Source organism: Parastagonospora nodorum, assembly GCF_000146915.1.
Source record: "Parastagonospora nodorum SN15 chromosome Unknown scaffold_33, whole genome shotgun sequence".
Classification (NCBI taxonomy): Eukaryota; Fungi; Ascomycota; class Dothideomycetes; order Pleosporales; family Phaeosphaeriaceae; genus Parastagonospora; species Parastagonospora nodorum.
In genome coordinates this window covers 24,484-38,693 of record NW_001884581.1, presented here as the reverse complement: position 1 = coordinate 38,693, position 14,210 = coordinate 24,484, and the positions used below count along the sequence as shown (strand labels likewise).

Genomic DNA, 14,210 nt, shown 5'->3' with positions numbered 1-14,210 from the left:
CTTGCCTATCTGCTTTCCCGGACCCTGGCCGGACCTATCAGATAATTCTCCACGTCAAGTTTCTCTTCACTACGGTGGCCTGACAGCCACTGCTTGCGGTGTTTGCGACATCTGCATTCCAGACTTTCGGTAAATCGAGGTGGCGGGCTCGACTGCACTCTGCGATGCGCCGTCGCAAGACATGTTCACTACAACAATCCGCGGATGCTACTCGTAAATGTATCCCCCACTTGGAAGTGGCGCGTGATCTCGACCCGCATCAGCACTTCCAAGGTAGCTCCAGTCTCTGCAGCTTTGAAAGTTCAAAGTGTCTACAAAGGTGTGACACTACCGACAAAGGGAAGCGCGATCGATTGTGCGACGCGTCCCGCGGGCCGGGCAACATGCCCAAGGAATGCAACCCAGCCATCGGTATGTGGCTGCGTTCAGCACGCCCAACCCCTGTGCAAACTCGTCACGGACTGCCCAACCACCCCAGATTTCCAGAATTGGTGTTTGATACTTTCGGCGGTGCAAACACCGCAAAATGTCCTGAAACATAAGGGTTGTGGCTTAGGTCATCCCCCATTCCGCCCTCATTCGCTAAGTATAGTTCGATACATGCAGGAATGTGCTCAATGAAGCGGAGGTTGGCCAGGAACTCCTCCCAATGAGTGAATGCAGTATATATCAAGTATGGGTGAGTTTGTTTAGCTTGCCCATCATACTGAATCGGTGCATAACACTTGATCTTGCAGATCCACAGCTTTCGCGGCGCATATCCACTATCCACACAGGACGCATCCTATTCGTCGACCTTCGCCACTCCTATCGTCCCAGATAGCTCCTAACAGTAACCTTACTACCAACGGACTGGAACGCGAAGCACGTGAAAGACACTCCATGACCTCTCTACTACGAAGCTCATCCGATCTACCAATCCGGCGCTTTAGCGACAAAGAGATGGACACCGTCGACTTGGACCAACTATTTGAGGAATACGTTGAGACAGACTTTCTCCAGCATTGCAGTGACCCAGTAGTGGACCGTTCCAGCTCTGAAGATCTTGCACGGCTCTTTGATCTCTCGTCGACGAATGAGAGCGCGGTATACCCAAGCACGCCTATACTCCATCAGGACGAGGATATGGCTTGGCAGCAGGCTGTCCAGAAGAGTGGACAAAACCCAGCCTTGACCGTGTCTAACGATTCCTTCTCATTCCGCGTTGACGCAAAAGGCAAAGAGTCGCTCAGTGATTCGGAACTTCTTAACTTTGAAGATCTCTTCGACTCGGAACGAAACCAATTGCGCTCCTACTCACAGCCTTCCACACCACGACCTCACACTACAAAGGCTATCAAGAAGGCTGTCTCCTTCCACCAGGACCACTCACTTGTTCGTGGTATTCACAAGTTGTCGAGAAAAACCTCAACCCCCGCCTTTGCAAAGATGATGCAGCCCTCGTTTTATCGATCACCCATCCCGGACGTATGGTCGCGCAAGATGGAAGCAACAGCAGATGCTTACAGCATGAGGGTAGCTCCTCATGGCATCACATCGCCGCCTCCATCATCGAAGCTCACTCATCACGAGAATTCGAGTGGTTTCTTCAGTCAACATGCGCAGCCTTACGCAGAGGATCAATCGCCCCTAGCCAGCCCTACCACCAACCACAACGGCATGAACTTTGCCAACTACCAAATCACACCACAAGCATCGCCAGCAATTGGTATTTCGAACAGTAATAACAACAGCAACAACGACCCGTTCAACGACAACATGGGCCTCACTTTCAGTTCATCAGTGTCGAGTGCGGCTCTTTCAGCCTTACAGACCCCGCCCTCCTCACTTCGCATGCCCATGACGACGTGGGGTCCAACCGACACATCACCCGCCATGGACTTTGGATTTTCAGCCTCGCCCGACTATTCCACCACCAAGACTGCTGGCTGGTGGGACAACACTGACGCCGCAGCCGTCGGCCCCACATACCGCGAGTCAAATCAACGAACCACGAGCCAATATAGCAACGGCTCGATGGAAGGACTCGGGATATCCTGCGACAGCGCATCGTTTGGCGACTTTGGCGTCGCCGGTCTGGGCATCAGTAATGGCAATGGAGACGTCAGTGTGTCTACGCACCACTCAGCCCCAGCCTCGTTCGACCTGGGACACCCACAACAACACTACACCACTGCGTATCCTCAACAACACAACCACATCGTGCCCATTGGCCACCGCCCACATTCACGCACTCCATCTCCTAACCCCCAGCCACAATTCCATCGCCGTCGACCTTCATCACAGACCCTCCGCCATCAGGCAAGCCATCAAAATCTCAACGCTGCGCGCAGAAAATCGAGCGCGGCGGCTCCACGACAGGCGAGCACGCCGAATGTAGGCTTCGTCAACTTCACGCCGCACGATAGCCGCAAGATCTTGACGGGCGTGGCGCCGAGCGGGAGTAGCAAGACGAAAGCGCGCCGCGAGAAGGAGGCGGCTGAGAAGAGACGGAAGTTGAGCCAGGCGGCGATGAAGGCGGTCATGGAGGCGGGTGGGGATGTGGATAGTTTGAGGAGATTGGAGAGGGAGGGGTTGTTGGTGTTGGAAAATTGAAGTTGAGTATGTGGATTTATTGATAGGGATACCATTGAGATGTACAGATGCACAGATAGGATAGGATAGGATAGGATGGTGGTTAATAAGTATAGCACGAGAATGAAGATAGCATGTATCGTAATACATTGAACAGAGAAGTTTTAAATTCATCACTTCTATCATCAGTCTTCGTGCTTCCAATGTGCTGTGTTGTGTTGTGCACGTGATTCGCGCATCGAGTGCCAGCTGTCGCGGACATGGCAACGCCACCATAGTTTTCCGCTTCACCTGCCCAAGAGATCTCAAAGTGTCTGCCAGATCATCTCAAAAACATGATTCCGTTCCTTCCCCACACCTACATTGTGGACCCGATTCGCGCCCTTCGGTCCCGCACGTGTCTTTGAGCCCATCCCTTCGGCTACATGCACCCACAGCCCCATCAAGTATAGATCTTTGTTACAGATATTTTCTTTGTTCTCAGCCCCCCGCCTCGACCTCTAGCCTACCCAACACCGCCTCGACAACCCCCTTGGCGCCGACACCCTTATCCACGGCGCCGAGACTGCGCTCCTCAGCCTCCATCTCGACGGCGCCCTCGTAGACTTTGACAATCATGTCTTCGTCGACGCGCATGCCGCACGCCACCAAGCCCTTGATCAGGGAGCTGACGCGCGTGATTTCGCGCATCACCGCGGGCTCGATGTCGTCGTTTTGGCTTGAGTAGAGCGTTTCGCTGACGCCTTCGTCCAGGCGGTTGATACTAACATCCTCCGCGGGCTTGATGTGTTTCGAGATAAATATGTACCCGTTGACGCCCAGCACAACGTCAATTTCGCCCGCCGCAGTGTTGAGTGTGAAGACTTGCCGCCGGCTCCTGACGACGCCGCCTCGGCGCGATAATATGCCCCCGCCGGCACCGCTAAGACTGGTGAACAGTCCGTTGCGCAGTTTCCCGTACTTAAGCGAGCGCGTGTGTAATGAAGCCGTGTTGTCCTGGTGTAGCGACTGAACTTCGGCGACGAGCAAGTCGCCCTCGGAGAAGAACGTGCGGATGTTGAGCTCGTCGACGGCAGTGCGGCGGCGCAAGATGCCGCCGGGCAGGTTTATGCTGCTGAGTGGGAGGCCTGCGAGCATCGGTGCGGCAATGTCGACGCTCCATTTCTTCGTCTGCACGCTGACGATGCGGCCGACGACTAAGTCCCCGATCTCGGGCTGGTAGCGTGCGCGCAGCGGTTGGACGGAAAGCAGCTTGTTCGTCTTGTGCATGTGACCTGCGACTGTCGAGATGATGGTTGTTTCGCCGGCGGGGATGTATGTGCCGTGGCCGCGCATCCATTGCGGATCGCTGGTGATGTGCTCGCCGGGTGTGACTATGGCGTTTGTTTGAGAGGTTGGCATGTCGTCGTCGGACATGTCCATGTCGGAGTCGTCTGCTGGCGCATCGCGGCGGGGTGGCAGTGGTGCGCTGGGAGGGAGAATTGAGACGGGCATTGTGGCGGGTGAAGCCTATTGCGGACGCAGCTCTTCCTTCCGTGTCTTTCTTATTGACTTTGTGGGAGCGGTGAGCTTTCGTATGTGCGCAAAAGGCTCATTCGCGAGGCCGTCGGTGGTGTTGAAGCTTGGGAAATTTTGGCGGGGATTTACTTTGCAGGGATGAGCGCCCGAGCTTTGACGCGTCAAGCTCCGTGGCAGTCGCGACCGACAAGACGTCATCCCATCAACATTCGCAACTCCAGTCTCCTTCGCCGCCACCTCATATAGGAGTTGCTTGTATATCCGACCTCTCAGACACGCCCGGCATGCCACCTGCTCCCTCTCCTAACGCTTCCAACTTCCATCAACCCTTTATATCAGCCCTGGACTCCGCTGCACCAATCAACGCGCAAGATGACCCGAATTACTACTCGCGGTATCCGCGCTCACTCATCTCCTCCTCCAACCTTGACACGTTCGTGACCGGCACCGGCTCTGCCGTTTACGAGTCTCTGCTACCTCTTCTTGAAAGTACAAGTCATGAACTCATTCTCGTCACATGCTTTTGGGCGCGTTCGGAAACATTGGGACACCCTGAACGAACTCTTGCGCCAGTTGTCTACCAAAGCTATTCACCGTGGCACTGATAAGATCCGAGTGCGATTGTGCTTTTCCTCACTATCTATCTTCCAGAAGTTATTTCACAAGCAAAACGTCACCGGGCAAATATACCCACCTGAAGTATGGATGAACAAGTTGGGCTTGCCTGATCCGAAAGAGCTGGGTGGTCTCGACCTCAAGATAAAGAGCGTCTTCATCTTGCCTTTCAGCGTCATGCATCCGAAGTTCATCATCGTCGATCGGAAGAATGTTATCCTACCGAGCTGCAACATCAGCTGGGAAGAGTGGTTCGAGGGCGCAGCATTGATGAGCGGACCCGTCGTAGAGCAATTCCTCCAATTCTACTTTAATTTTTGGGAACGCAAACAAGAAGTGCCGGCAGTGAATTGGAACACTGCATCGCACGACGAAAATGGAACACATGAGAACACCCCAAGAACGACCTCACTCAAATCGAAAGCCGATCTGACTGCCAGCAATGTTCCTACGATTTTCTTGCCGAGTCCACATAGGCGCAATCCGCGACTGAATCCGTTCTCAAGTACAGACAATATGCTCGCACCACCTACTCCACTCAACACTTTCATACTCACACTCTTCGCGCGAGCCGAGCGCAGCATCAGAATCCAAACGCCGAACGTCACCGCTCCTCCCGTCCTTTCTGCCGTTCTGGCAGCACTGGCACGAGGCATCGATGTGCAAATTCTGACATCCGAACGACTCATGATCTTAGAGCAGCTCGTCACCGCAGGCACCACAACATCGCGTTGCATCAACAAACTCATCAAACGGTACGAAAATCTCCAGTCGCGCCGACCCATGAGCGACGAAGAAGCAGCCATCGCTCCATCAACGCCAGGCCGCTTGCAGATTTCGTTTTTCGATCCGATTGGTGGGCCGAAAGGAAGAGGGAGGGAGGGCGGCGAGCCACAGCAGAGTCATCTCAAGATGACAATTGTGGACGATGAGGTTGTCGTGCTGGGCTCGGGGAATCTGGATCGCGCAAGTTGGTATACTAGTCAGGAGCTGGGTGTTGCGTTCTTTGATAAAGATTTGGTGAAGAAGATCGGTGGAGCGGTTGATGAAGGTATGGGAGGGAGGAGTAGGGCTGTGTTTGACAGCGAGAGAACATGATCATGACGGAAAGCGTATTCGTTCGTCGCTTGGCAATCTCAACATGTCTACGTGACCAAAGCTGAGTCGTCGCATTCCTCACGAAGGAACTCACACATCATCCGGATAATGGTCGCGAAGATCTCGCAGATATGCCTCTTTGTTCAGCGCGTCGGGCCAACTGCACTTCTTGAGTAGAGGTCCAACCACCTGAAGAGCGTGAATCAGGAGGAGTACATTGGCGATATATCATATCAATTTTACCAGTACTGGCGTATTCACGCCATGTAAAATAGCACGATAACAAGTGCACTTTCCCTTCGGCATCAGGACGTACTTCAACGATTTAATCTTAGCATAAACGCCGTCGAAATACTCTTGCACATTTCTTAGACGCGCCAGTTGTCGCCATGGCTCGGTACCAGGCGCCTCTCTATCCACCATTGCACCACCGCATGGATAAATCACGCCTTTGGCAATCAGCAAAGTCGTAGCCGTCAATACATTGGCCTTGTTATACCTGCATCTTTATCAAGAACCCACCACAACCCCTCCCTCCTTTCCGTTAGCGACATAAACGTCTGAGGCCGCTCCGCATCAGCCGGGAAAAGGCACATGTCTCCCAACGTGTGCCCACGGCACGATTCAATTGTTATACGTCGGGAAACTTCCCCATTGCGAAGATACACAATACAGCTTGTCTCCTCGAGCACCTTGTAACAACCGTGACCATCTAATTCTTTGATAAACGGCAGGTGACACAGTAAATTGATCACGGTCTCTGATCTTTTGAGAAAGCGCAGAATGTCGATCGCGAGCTGGTCGTCGCTGCAGCCTGAAGGTGGGGGGTTTGCAGCTCGATGGGGTCCAGGTAGGCTGCAGAGATGACGCGGTTGCAGTGCAGCTTTACGAAAATGGTCATAAAGTTGCGTTTATATGGCATAATGTATTGTTATCAGAAGTTAGAGGTGCTGTGGGAGACAGGGAGTATGGGAAGGTGGTTTTCAAGAATTTACGCGAGACCTGATGTAGCTCCGAGCAAGTTGTGGATGATAAGGCTTCACGCATAACGATTCTGTTCCCGGTATCAAGGTGTTGAAGACTTAATCATCGATATAGTGTACTGGAAGTCCTAAGAGTTGCATTACGTCACTGTCCACATCGTCACTGCACTCCATCGAACTGGCATGAAACAGCTAGATACTGCTTATGTTATTACTCAGTATTGCTTCGCCACATTGGTCATTGACGTGCAGAAGTTGAGATAGCCTGAGGCTGGGCGGCGTAGCATCAGTGCGGCTCACGGTCACCATGGATTTGCACATTCCTACTAGAGTTGCTTCTTCACTCATGGCACATGGTGCTACTCCGGTAAAGCCGAACACCAGCAAAGCCACGTATCGAAGCATCCGTACGGAGATTCTGAATCGAATTTGAACGGATGATGCCGGCGCAACGCATCGAGATGCGTATCTCTTTGAAAAGCTTCGGGCCAACCGCGTTGCAGGAACAACTTCTTCAAGACCTGTCCCGTGTATTAAGCACGAGCTTTATTACCCTTCCTCGTAGCTTAAGATTGACCTGGCCTTCTTTAAATTCCCCAAACAAGATACGATCATATCCACTATGAAGGCTCTTGTTCATGGGGACCCTGCTCAAAATGACGATATTGTTGTGGAGTGCTTCAAAATACTCCTGAAACGCTTAAGGGTAGGCGAATGACGGCAGGGCTGATATTCTGGTGCTTCGTCGTTCAATTTTGTATGTACTGCAGAAAATGTGAAACCTGCAGCAACGATCAATTGGCTTTGCTGTATGGACCTGCACGATTTGGTCTCATACCTTCGTCGATCCACCAAGTCGCCTCTCGGCCCTCGGTCAAAGAGATGAATGAAGAAGGACAGGTAGCGTCTTCTGGCATGAGAAGAACATCATTGTGGTCGATGCTTTTGCCGACACATGGGTCTGCAGCAATGCCTTTCGAACGCCACGAATAACGGAGGTAATTGATTGGCACCGCTTCGACGAGGAACTCGAGACGTTCACCGTACGACTCTCTTCGGAAGTAGGGTATGTGGCGTAGAAGATCTATAACTCTTTCGGTGCGCCCGAGACTGCGTACGCCGTCGACTACGAGCTGCTCATCACTCCATCCTTCCGGCGGCGAGGATTCGATCGTGTCTGGATCTAGATACGCCACATAGACAAGAAGATTGTATTGTCGTTTGATGCAGTAGATGAGAATGTCACGATCGGAAGCCATGTTGAAACAAATGATGTGAAGGCTGCCGAGAGGTGGAATGGCGCAAATTTATTCACAAGACCTACGCGAAATCTGACGCAGCTTAGAGCACAATGCAAGCTAGCGGCGCAGTCAATATGCAAGAGAGCCTTCTGCCATTCTCACACCAGGTGGCCTCGACGATGCAAATACAGCCACCGAAGAGACGACACAATGATCACATTCTCAAGGCTGCCTTACGAACTTCGCGTCCAAATCTGGGAATCGACCGTTGAGCCACGCGTGGTCAATGTTACAGTCAAGTGCCGTCCTTTAAGGAAATATGATCCAGACGAGGACCGCTCCAACTACCTGAAGTCTTCCAGAAGAGTTCCCGTTGTACTGCATGAGTGCCGGCAGTTTTGGAATCTCGAACTATATCAGAAGGGCTTCTCTGGGGTAGCCACGCTCAGACTTGGCTTAAAGTCAATAAGCATTAAACTGCCTGTTTTCGTGCAGATTTGCTGAAAAGACGACACTGTGGGATACAGATACGGCTGGTTGAACTGGGATCTCGACACGATTGACATTGGCCCCGCGCCGTTCAAGTGGCTCAAGCTGATTGCGCATTTGTTCCAACGCCTCATGTTTGTAGCCGACTTCTCGTGCGGCGGGTCCTGGCATTTTGACTTTCACAACATCCAGCTGTTTCGCGATGTGAAAGATATTCACGTCCGTTGCACAGAGCCAAGCGGTCCGTGTGGGTGGTAATAGGTCTTTGAAGGTTTACATTAGTGTCCCTGTGAGGACGAAAACATGTACTTCATTGATCAGCATTCTGGGCACATATGTTGAGGCGAGATGGGCATTGATGAAGCTGTGCAGCTGCCGGCGTCACAACGAATTGTATAAATTGATCGGTGTTGTTCTGCGCAAATCTAATACTGGTGTATAATCAGGAGAAGAAACCTGCGCCTTCGAACTGACTTTGCGCGTCCTGCAATGTTGCCAGAGCGCGTTGCGACGAGCTGCACTAGCAGCTCAACGACCTTCTCGCTAAACTTTGCATTTCGTGTCTCCACGTCTCCACTCACTCAGGGTCGACGACTTAATGCTAGCGATGTGAATTCAATGCTTCGTATGATGTAGCATTGATAATATCATCTGAGAAGGTGGAAAGATCATGGCGGCTGATGACTGCCTCTGCAGTCGTCCAGCCAAGCTCAGTTGGCAAGCGTTCATGTTCTATTTCGATATTTAGCACTGGAAGAACGAAAGACGAGAATAGGAGGACATACCGAAGAAGTACTCCACGAAGTCCCGCCTTGCTGTCTTCGCTGTCTTGTTGCCAAATACCAGCATGTATCCAGCCCCTTCACCCGCACTGAACGCACCAGCTAGCTCGGAGAGGGCGAATTGTGGATTATGCTGGACGGACTCGAGCATGCGGGCAAGACGAGCATTGGCGACCATTTGGATGTTGATCAAGTCTTCAGTCCAGTAAGAGCGCGTCTGGTTGTACACGGTGGCATTGAAGCTGATGACATCATGGGTGAAGTAGTCGTCTGAGCGACTGCAGCAAGGTCTCAGGTCAGTATTACGTTCACGAGTATTCCCGAGGAGTAGTTTCGCACCTCAAACTAGCATCATGCTCCAGAATGTTGTGATTGGCGAGGGTGTCAAGCCCCCACGTGGTCGTGTTCGGACCGGGGTTCGTTGTAAGCGCGAAGTTGTACAACAGCTCTGCGATCTCTTCGCTGACATTCACACCTGTCTTGAGTGCATGCTTAACAGTGGGGAGCGTGAAGTTGCGACCCTCACGGGGGAGGAAGCCGTGGTTTGCCAGTGTGTTCAGCATGGGACAGGGCCCTCGAGCTAGAAGCGATCAGTGAATTGTTGTTAGAAAGGGTCAATGGGCTCATCACGTACATTCTCCCGGCCCAGCTGGGTGCCAGTCTGATACAGAGCCCTGCGCAATGGCACGGTTCAAAGTGGCGAGAGCAACAGGAATAATGAACGATGCGCGCATTCTAGTGATGGAGTGATGCGCGAGGAAAATTTGGTGATATTTGAGAGTGGGACAGAAGCGAGTCGTAGTGATTGATACCGTTGGGTAGTGACTAGACAGGCTATTTTATAGTCATGAATATGAGCATTGCTCTTGCGCAGGGTTCGGCCATCCGCTTCGCCTATGTTAAGACAGCTTCGCCCTCCCTGAACCCATTCCATAGTGTTAATGACGTGGACAGCTTCCACGCGAGGCCCGGCTTAGGTCGTCTTGCGAAGCGATTGTACAGAGCCGGCAGGTAGCTAGCGGTGAGGCGGTTTCGCCTGTGCTACCGAATATCGCACAGTAGCTGATAGGCCAGAGTTCAAAACTGTGGAGAAGGACCTTAAATGATTTGCAACCACCGCCTCTTCAATGGCTGATGTTAGCAAGGGTTGGCCTCGACCGAGTTCTTGTTGCCGCCGTTCGGGAACTGCAACGGGCCCCAGGTTCTTTCAGGATATTCGGAACGTCAAGTGAGGTACCTACTGATGTACCACAAAACTCTAGTGATGCAGACAACGAAAGAGCGATACACATTATGACAAAACAATTTCGGAGACAAATCCCAAAAACTGCCAGAGAGAGTTCACAGCATATGTGGTAACACGCGAACAGGGCTCTCCGAAGTAGCAGAGTTTGCGAACGTAGTACCAAGGGTATCTGCCATTGGGAGAGACGCGCGGACTAGCGAGGTTCGCCTCAAGGCTACATGGTCGGAAAGCCAAGATCTCCACGTTCCAGTCGCGCCGCGATGTGGTGGCTCGTTTTACTTGACGGTCAAATAGGATTGATGTCAGGGAACGGGTGGAAGCAGGCCGCGAACCATGCAATGCGGAGGTTTCGATTGCGGTACGCACTATGCCGTGGCGCAGCCCTTCGGTAGTGGTGTCATTGATTGTCATCGCACAGAAAAGGCTTCGCCAGTGCCCACCGGTGAACAAGCACTGGTATGTAGCGCTTAATTTACCGATCATCCGCCAGGGTTAGCGTTCTCGGAACTTACTAGGGTACGAAACAACCTGGATGCCACGACGCGTGCTTGCACGGTTCGAGATGCCGATGCAATCCTTAAGCTGACCAAGAAGCTCAGCATCAGGCTGTGCAAGAGAGGGGTAGAAAAAAAATCAAGAAGTGAGAAACAAATGGATGATGGGGACCTGAATGATCAAGAAACCAATAAGGGCGAGCACAGAGGCTCGCGGCTTTCTCATGATAGATACTCGTGCACTGCAAAACGTTGTTAAGTAGTTTTTTCGATGAGGAAGACTGCGGCCCCTTCGACGCACGCGTTGTCTAATTTCGAAAGCTTTCGACCCTCAAGCAGATGCCAAACGGTTTCCAAGGTCGCACCTTGCTCACTGGACCTCTTCGGAGCAACCTGCGCAAGTGCAGAAATGAATGCATCCAGCGCAATCCTCATCATGGTCGCATCATCTGTCTTTGGGTCGCAAAAGGCATACAGCAGATACATGCGGCCTCGCTTCAACTCCGTTGGTATGGCGTCGAGAACTCGCCTCAGCGAACCGTCCGTCGCGACCGTTGCACAATCTTCAATCATCCTGATACCCACACGGCCCATGATTTGTTTTCCTTCACTCTCGTCTTGATTCCCTCGCGCAAGTATCGCGAGCTCAACATGTTTCCTCTTCGTCATTCCTCCATTTCTGATTATGTCTACCACCAACTCTTCCGCCTCTTTCGTCGTCGTCGCTAGTCCCGCCTGCTGCAAGCCGTCCACGTCGCTTATGACAAATTCTCGCATGAAGAGATGCTCCAACTGTATTGGCGCCATGCGTATAGCAGAGCTGGTTGCTGTGCGAATGTCCTCAATTTCTGCATCTGTGAGTTGATTCGAGAGTTTGAGCATCCTCATCATGAATGCGCCTTTGGCCTTCATGTATTCGTGAATCTCCATACCGCTGCATGGGTACTGGATCAGCCAATCGTGCGTGGATCCAATGAAGCATGGCCCGAGTCGCTGGCTCACCTCGCCGCAAGCTCCGATTTGAGAGCGCCATACTCCCGTCGTAAACCCTCGTCATCGCGCAACAATTCCCTAACAGCAAGATGGTTCCGCAACGCAGCAGAGCCTTCGATACAGACGTACAAATTGCGGACAGGTAACTTCTGCGGCGCACGAAATGCATGTCGGTCCGGAATACCCAGCTCGCCCATGTATATGAGCTGCAGATCAGGATGCTGAAGCGCTTCGAGAACGGGTTGCAGTTGTTCCTGGGTCGCGACGACGTCGATGTCTAGGATTGGCTTTGCAGCTAGGCCTGGGATGGATGTACTGCCGACATGCTCGATGGACACGAACGGCACGCCGTCGAGGCCCGCTTCCAACTCTTTCTTAATCTGCGCTAAGTCATCGGCCCAAGCAGGATCGTAAGACAACACTGTGATGGGCATCTTTGTACCTTGAAATGAGGGTAGCAAGGTAAGGAAGAAGATGCAGATTGCTGTTAAACGCGCTGTTGCGACGTACTCAGCGCTGTTGGAACAAGAAATTGCGATACGATAGCGTATACTGCTCTAGACCTCGCCCGGCAGCGATCACTAATCTAGGGGCGAGCTCGCGACGTCTAACATGAGAAAGTTTTGGGGGACTTGAGAGAAGATAAGAAATTGGCAACCACGGGCTGGAATCCGTGAAGCCCGCACGCCTAGTGCTGGCGACGTCATGGGTCCACGACACGTCGGTAGTGGCATAAAGATTTGCTCCGGTGTGGAAAATAGTCCACAACCCGCGATTGGTTGAGTGCAAATGTAGATGCTAGCTGCATGGAATGCTAGCACCGAAAAGAGACAGCATTGAACTCGGGGTTAACCAGAATGGAGCATAAAAAGCATCAAGTCGCCAAAGTTGTGATCGATATCATCACCATACCTTCTCGTTATTGCTTATTTCTAGCATCTACCAACAACCAAGCCATCATGGTCCCCCAAAGCAACGACACGTTCTCTGTTCGTCAGGCTGGTGCTTATCGTAACCTGCCGACCTACCCATCCGTCTCTGGACTCACCGCAATCGTCCCCGGTGCCACGGGAATCTCAGGATGGAACACAATTCGCGCCTTGCTCGATGCCCCGACCCGATGGACCAAGATTTACGCCATGTTTCGCAGTCCTCCAAGCAAGGCGCTGACAGACCTTCTCTCTCGCGAGCAACAGTAGCGTATCCAGTATCTCCCTATCGACTTCTCGGGCAGCGCAGAAGATATTGCGAAAGCCCTAGCTCCAGTTCGAGAGTCTGACCCCTATGTGTTCTTCTATGCCTACATGCAGCCAAAGACTGGAGCCCATGAGGCCGTATGGTCTAATGTGGAGAAGCTAGAGGAACTTAACAGCCGGCTCTTGGCCTCCTTCCTGCAAGCCCTTGAGCTCGCGAAAATTGCACCGAAACGCGTCCTCCTGCAAACTAGAGACAAAAATTACGGAATGTAGCTCGCTCGAGCACCGCAACCTTGTGTCGAGTCTGATCCTCAACCACGACACCTGGGGTCTAACTTCTACTATCCTCAAGAGGATAGCCTAACCGACTATTGCAAGCGACACCTCCAGACATCATGGAATATGATTCGTCCATTTGGGGTCATCGGTTCAGCCATCAAAGCGCAGATGAGCGGACGATATCTCTTCTGCGTCTACGCGGCAGTACAGACCCACAAGAACGAGCCTCTATATGTTCCTGGCGACTTCACAACCTGGCAAGGCCCGACCCCCATGTCGACAGCGCGCTTGACTGGCTACTTGAGTGAATGGGCCGTGCGGCACGATGCCTGCGAGAATCAGGCTTACAATTCCATCGACTCCAATTCCATGACGAATGGACGATTCCTCGCTGAGCTTGCGCGCTAGTACGGTAAGGACAAAGGTGCCGTCGGCCCTACGGACGACACTTCCAAATTCCAGAAGACAGAGCTAAAAGGCGGGGAGCAATCGCCTCTCCGGTGCGGCCCTCCTCTTGTCTCCAGCTCCAGCTTTAAGATGCTCGACTGGGCGCAAAAGTAGAGCAACAAGACCGCGTGGAAAGAGATAATGGAAGGTTCCGGAGGCGCCATTACGACCAATCCCTTCGAAGAAGATGTAGTGAAGGAAAACTTCTAGCTGCTTGATATTTACTTCTCGATCGTGGCCACTGCAAGCATGGAC

At 52.3% G+C, this 14,210-nt stretch overlaps 9 protein-coding genes across 9 annotated transcripts; 5 read left to right on the top strand and 4 right to left on the bottom strand.

Moving 5' to 3' along the window:
• Nucleotides 1-942: 942 nt before the first annotated feature.
• On the top strand, nucleotides 943-2,595 carry SNOG_14631 (hypothetical protein; the record flags this gene model as incomplete). The annotated part of the gene is made up of 2 exons (XM_001804761.1): nucleotides 943-2,103; nucleotides 2,287-2,595. The coding sequence occupies 2 exons, from the start codon at nucleotides 943-945 to the stop codon at nucleotides 2,593-2,595; spliced, it is 1,470 nt and encodes a 489-aa protein (XP_001804813.1).
• A 459-nt stretch (nucleotides 2,596-3,054) lies between these two features.
• On the bottom strand, nucleotides 3,055-4,068 carry SNOG_14630 (hypothetical protein; the record flags this gene model as incomplete). Its single annotated transcript, XM_001804760.1, has 1 exon — nucleotides 3,055-4,068. One exon carries the CDS (start codon nucleotides 4,066-4,068, stop codon nucleotides 3,055-3,057), a length of 1,014 nt encoding a protein of 337 aa, XP_001804812.1.
• Nucleotides 4,069-4,376: 308 nt separating this feature from the next.
• On the top strand, nucleotides 4,377-5,805 carry SNOG_14629 (hypothetical protein; the record flags this gene model as incomplete). Its single annotated transcript, XM_001804759.1, has 2 exons — nucleotides 4,377-4,581; nucleotides 4,793-5,805. The coding sequence occupies 2 exons, from the start codon at nucleotides 4,377-4,379 to the stop codon at nucleotides 5,803-5,805; spliced, it is 1,218 nt and encodes a 405-aa protein (XP_001804811.1).
• Nucleotides 5,806-7,095: 1,290 nt separating this feature from the next.
• SNOG_14628 (hypothetical protein) lies at nucleotides 7,096-7,229 on the top strand (the record flags this gene model as incomplete). The annotated part of the gene is made up of 2 exons (XM_001804758.1): nucleotides 7,096-7,155; nucleotides 7,191-7,229. The coding sequence occupies 2 exons, from the start codon at nucleotides 7,096-7,098 to the stop codon at nucleotides 7,227-7,229; spliced, it is 99 nt and encodes a 32-aa protein (XP_001804810.1).
• A 210-nt stretch (nucleotides 7,230-7,439) lies between these two features.
• On the bottom strand, nucleotides 7,440-8,047 carry SNOG_14627 (hypothetical protein; the record flags this gene model as incomplete). The annotated part of the gene is made up of 2 exons (XM_001804757.1): nucleotides 7,440-7,522; nucleotides 7,627-8,047. The coding sequence occupies 2 exons, from the start codon at nucleotides 8,045-8,047 to the stop codon at nucleotides 7,440-7,442; spliced, it is 504 nt and encodes a 167-aa protein (XP_001804809.1).
• A 192-nt stretch (nucleotides 8,048-8,239) lies between these two features.
• On the top strand, nucleotides 8,240-8,776 carry SNOG_14626 (hypothetical protein; the record flags this gene model as incomplete). The annotated part of the gene is made up of 2 exons (XM_001804756.1): nucleotides 8,240-8,490; nucleotides 8,557-8,776. The coding sequence occupies 2 exons, from the start codon at nucleotides 8,240-8,242 to the stop codon at nucleotides 8,774-8,776; spliced, it is 471 nt and encodes a 156-aa protein (XP_001804808.1).
• Nucleotides 8,777-8,901: 125 nt separating this feature from the next.
• On the bottom strand, nucleotides 8,902-10,034 carry SNOG_14625 (hypothetical protein; the record flags this gene model as incomplete). Its single annotated transcript, XM_001804755.1, has 4 exons — nucleotides 8,902-9,250; nucleotides 9,304-9,578; nucleotides 9,640-9,880; nucleotides 9,935-10,034. 4 exons carry the CDS (start codon nucleotides 10,032-10,034, stop codon nucleotides 9,120-9,122), a joined length of 747 nt encoding a protein of 248 aa, XP_001804807.1. The 3' UTR covers nucleotides 8,902-9,119.
• Nucleotides 10,035-11,295: 1,261 nt separating this feature from the next.
• On the bottom strand, nucleotides 11,296-12,467 carry SNOG_14624 (hypothetical protein; the record flags this gene model as incomplete). Its single annotated transcript, XM_001804754.1, has 2 exons — nucleotides 11,296-11,974; nucleotides 12,043-12,467. The coding sequence occupies 2 exons, from the start codon at nucleotides 12,465-12,467 to the stop codon at nucleotides 11,296-11,298; spliced, it is 1,104 nt and encodes a 367-aa protein (XP_001804806.1).
• Nucleotides 12,468-12,992: 525 nt separating this feature from the next.
• Nucleotides 12,993-13,916, top strand: SNOG_14623 (hypothetical protein; the record flags this gene model as incomplete). The annotated part of the gene is made up of 3 exons (XM_001804753.1): nucleotides 12,993-13,228; nucleotides 13,268-13,463; nucleotides 13,503-13,916. 3 exons carry the CDS (start codon nucleotides 12,993-12,995, stop codon nucleotides 13,914-13,916), a joined length of 846 nt encoding a protein of 281 aa, XP_001804805.1.
• Nucleotides 13,917-14,210: the final 294 nt, after the last annotated feature.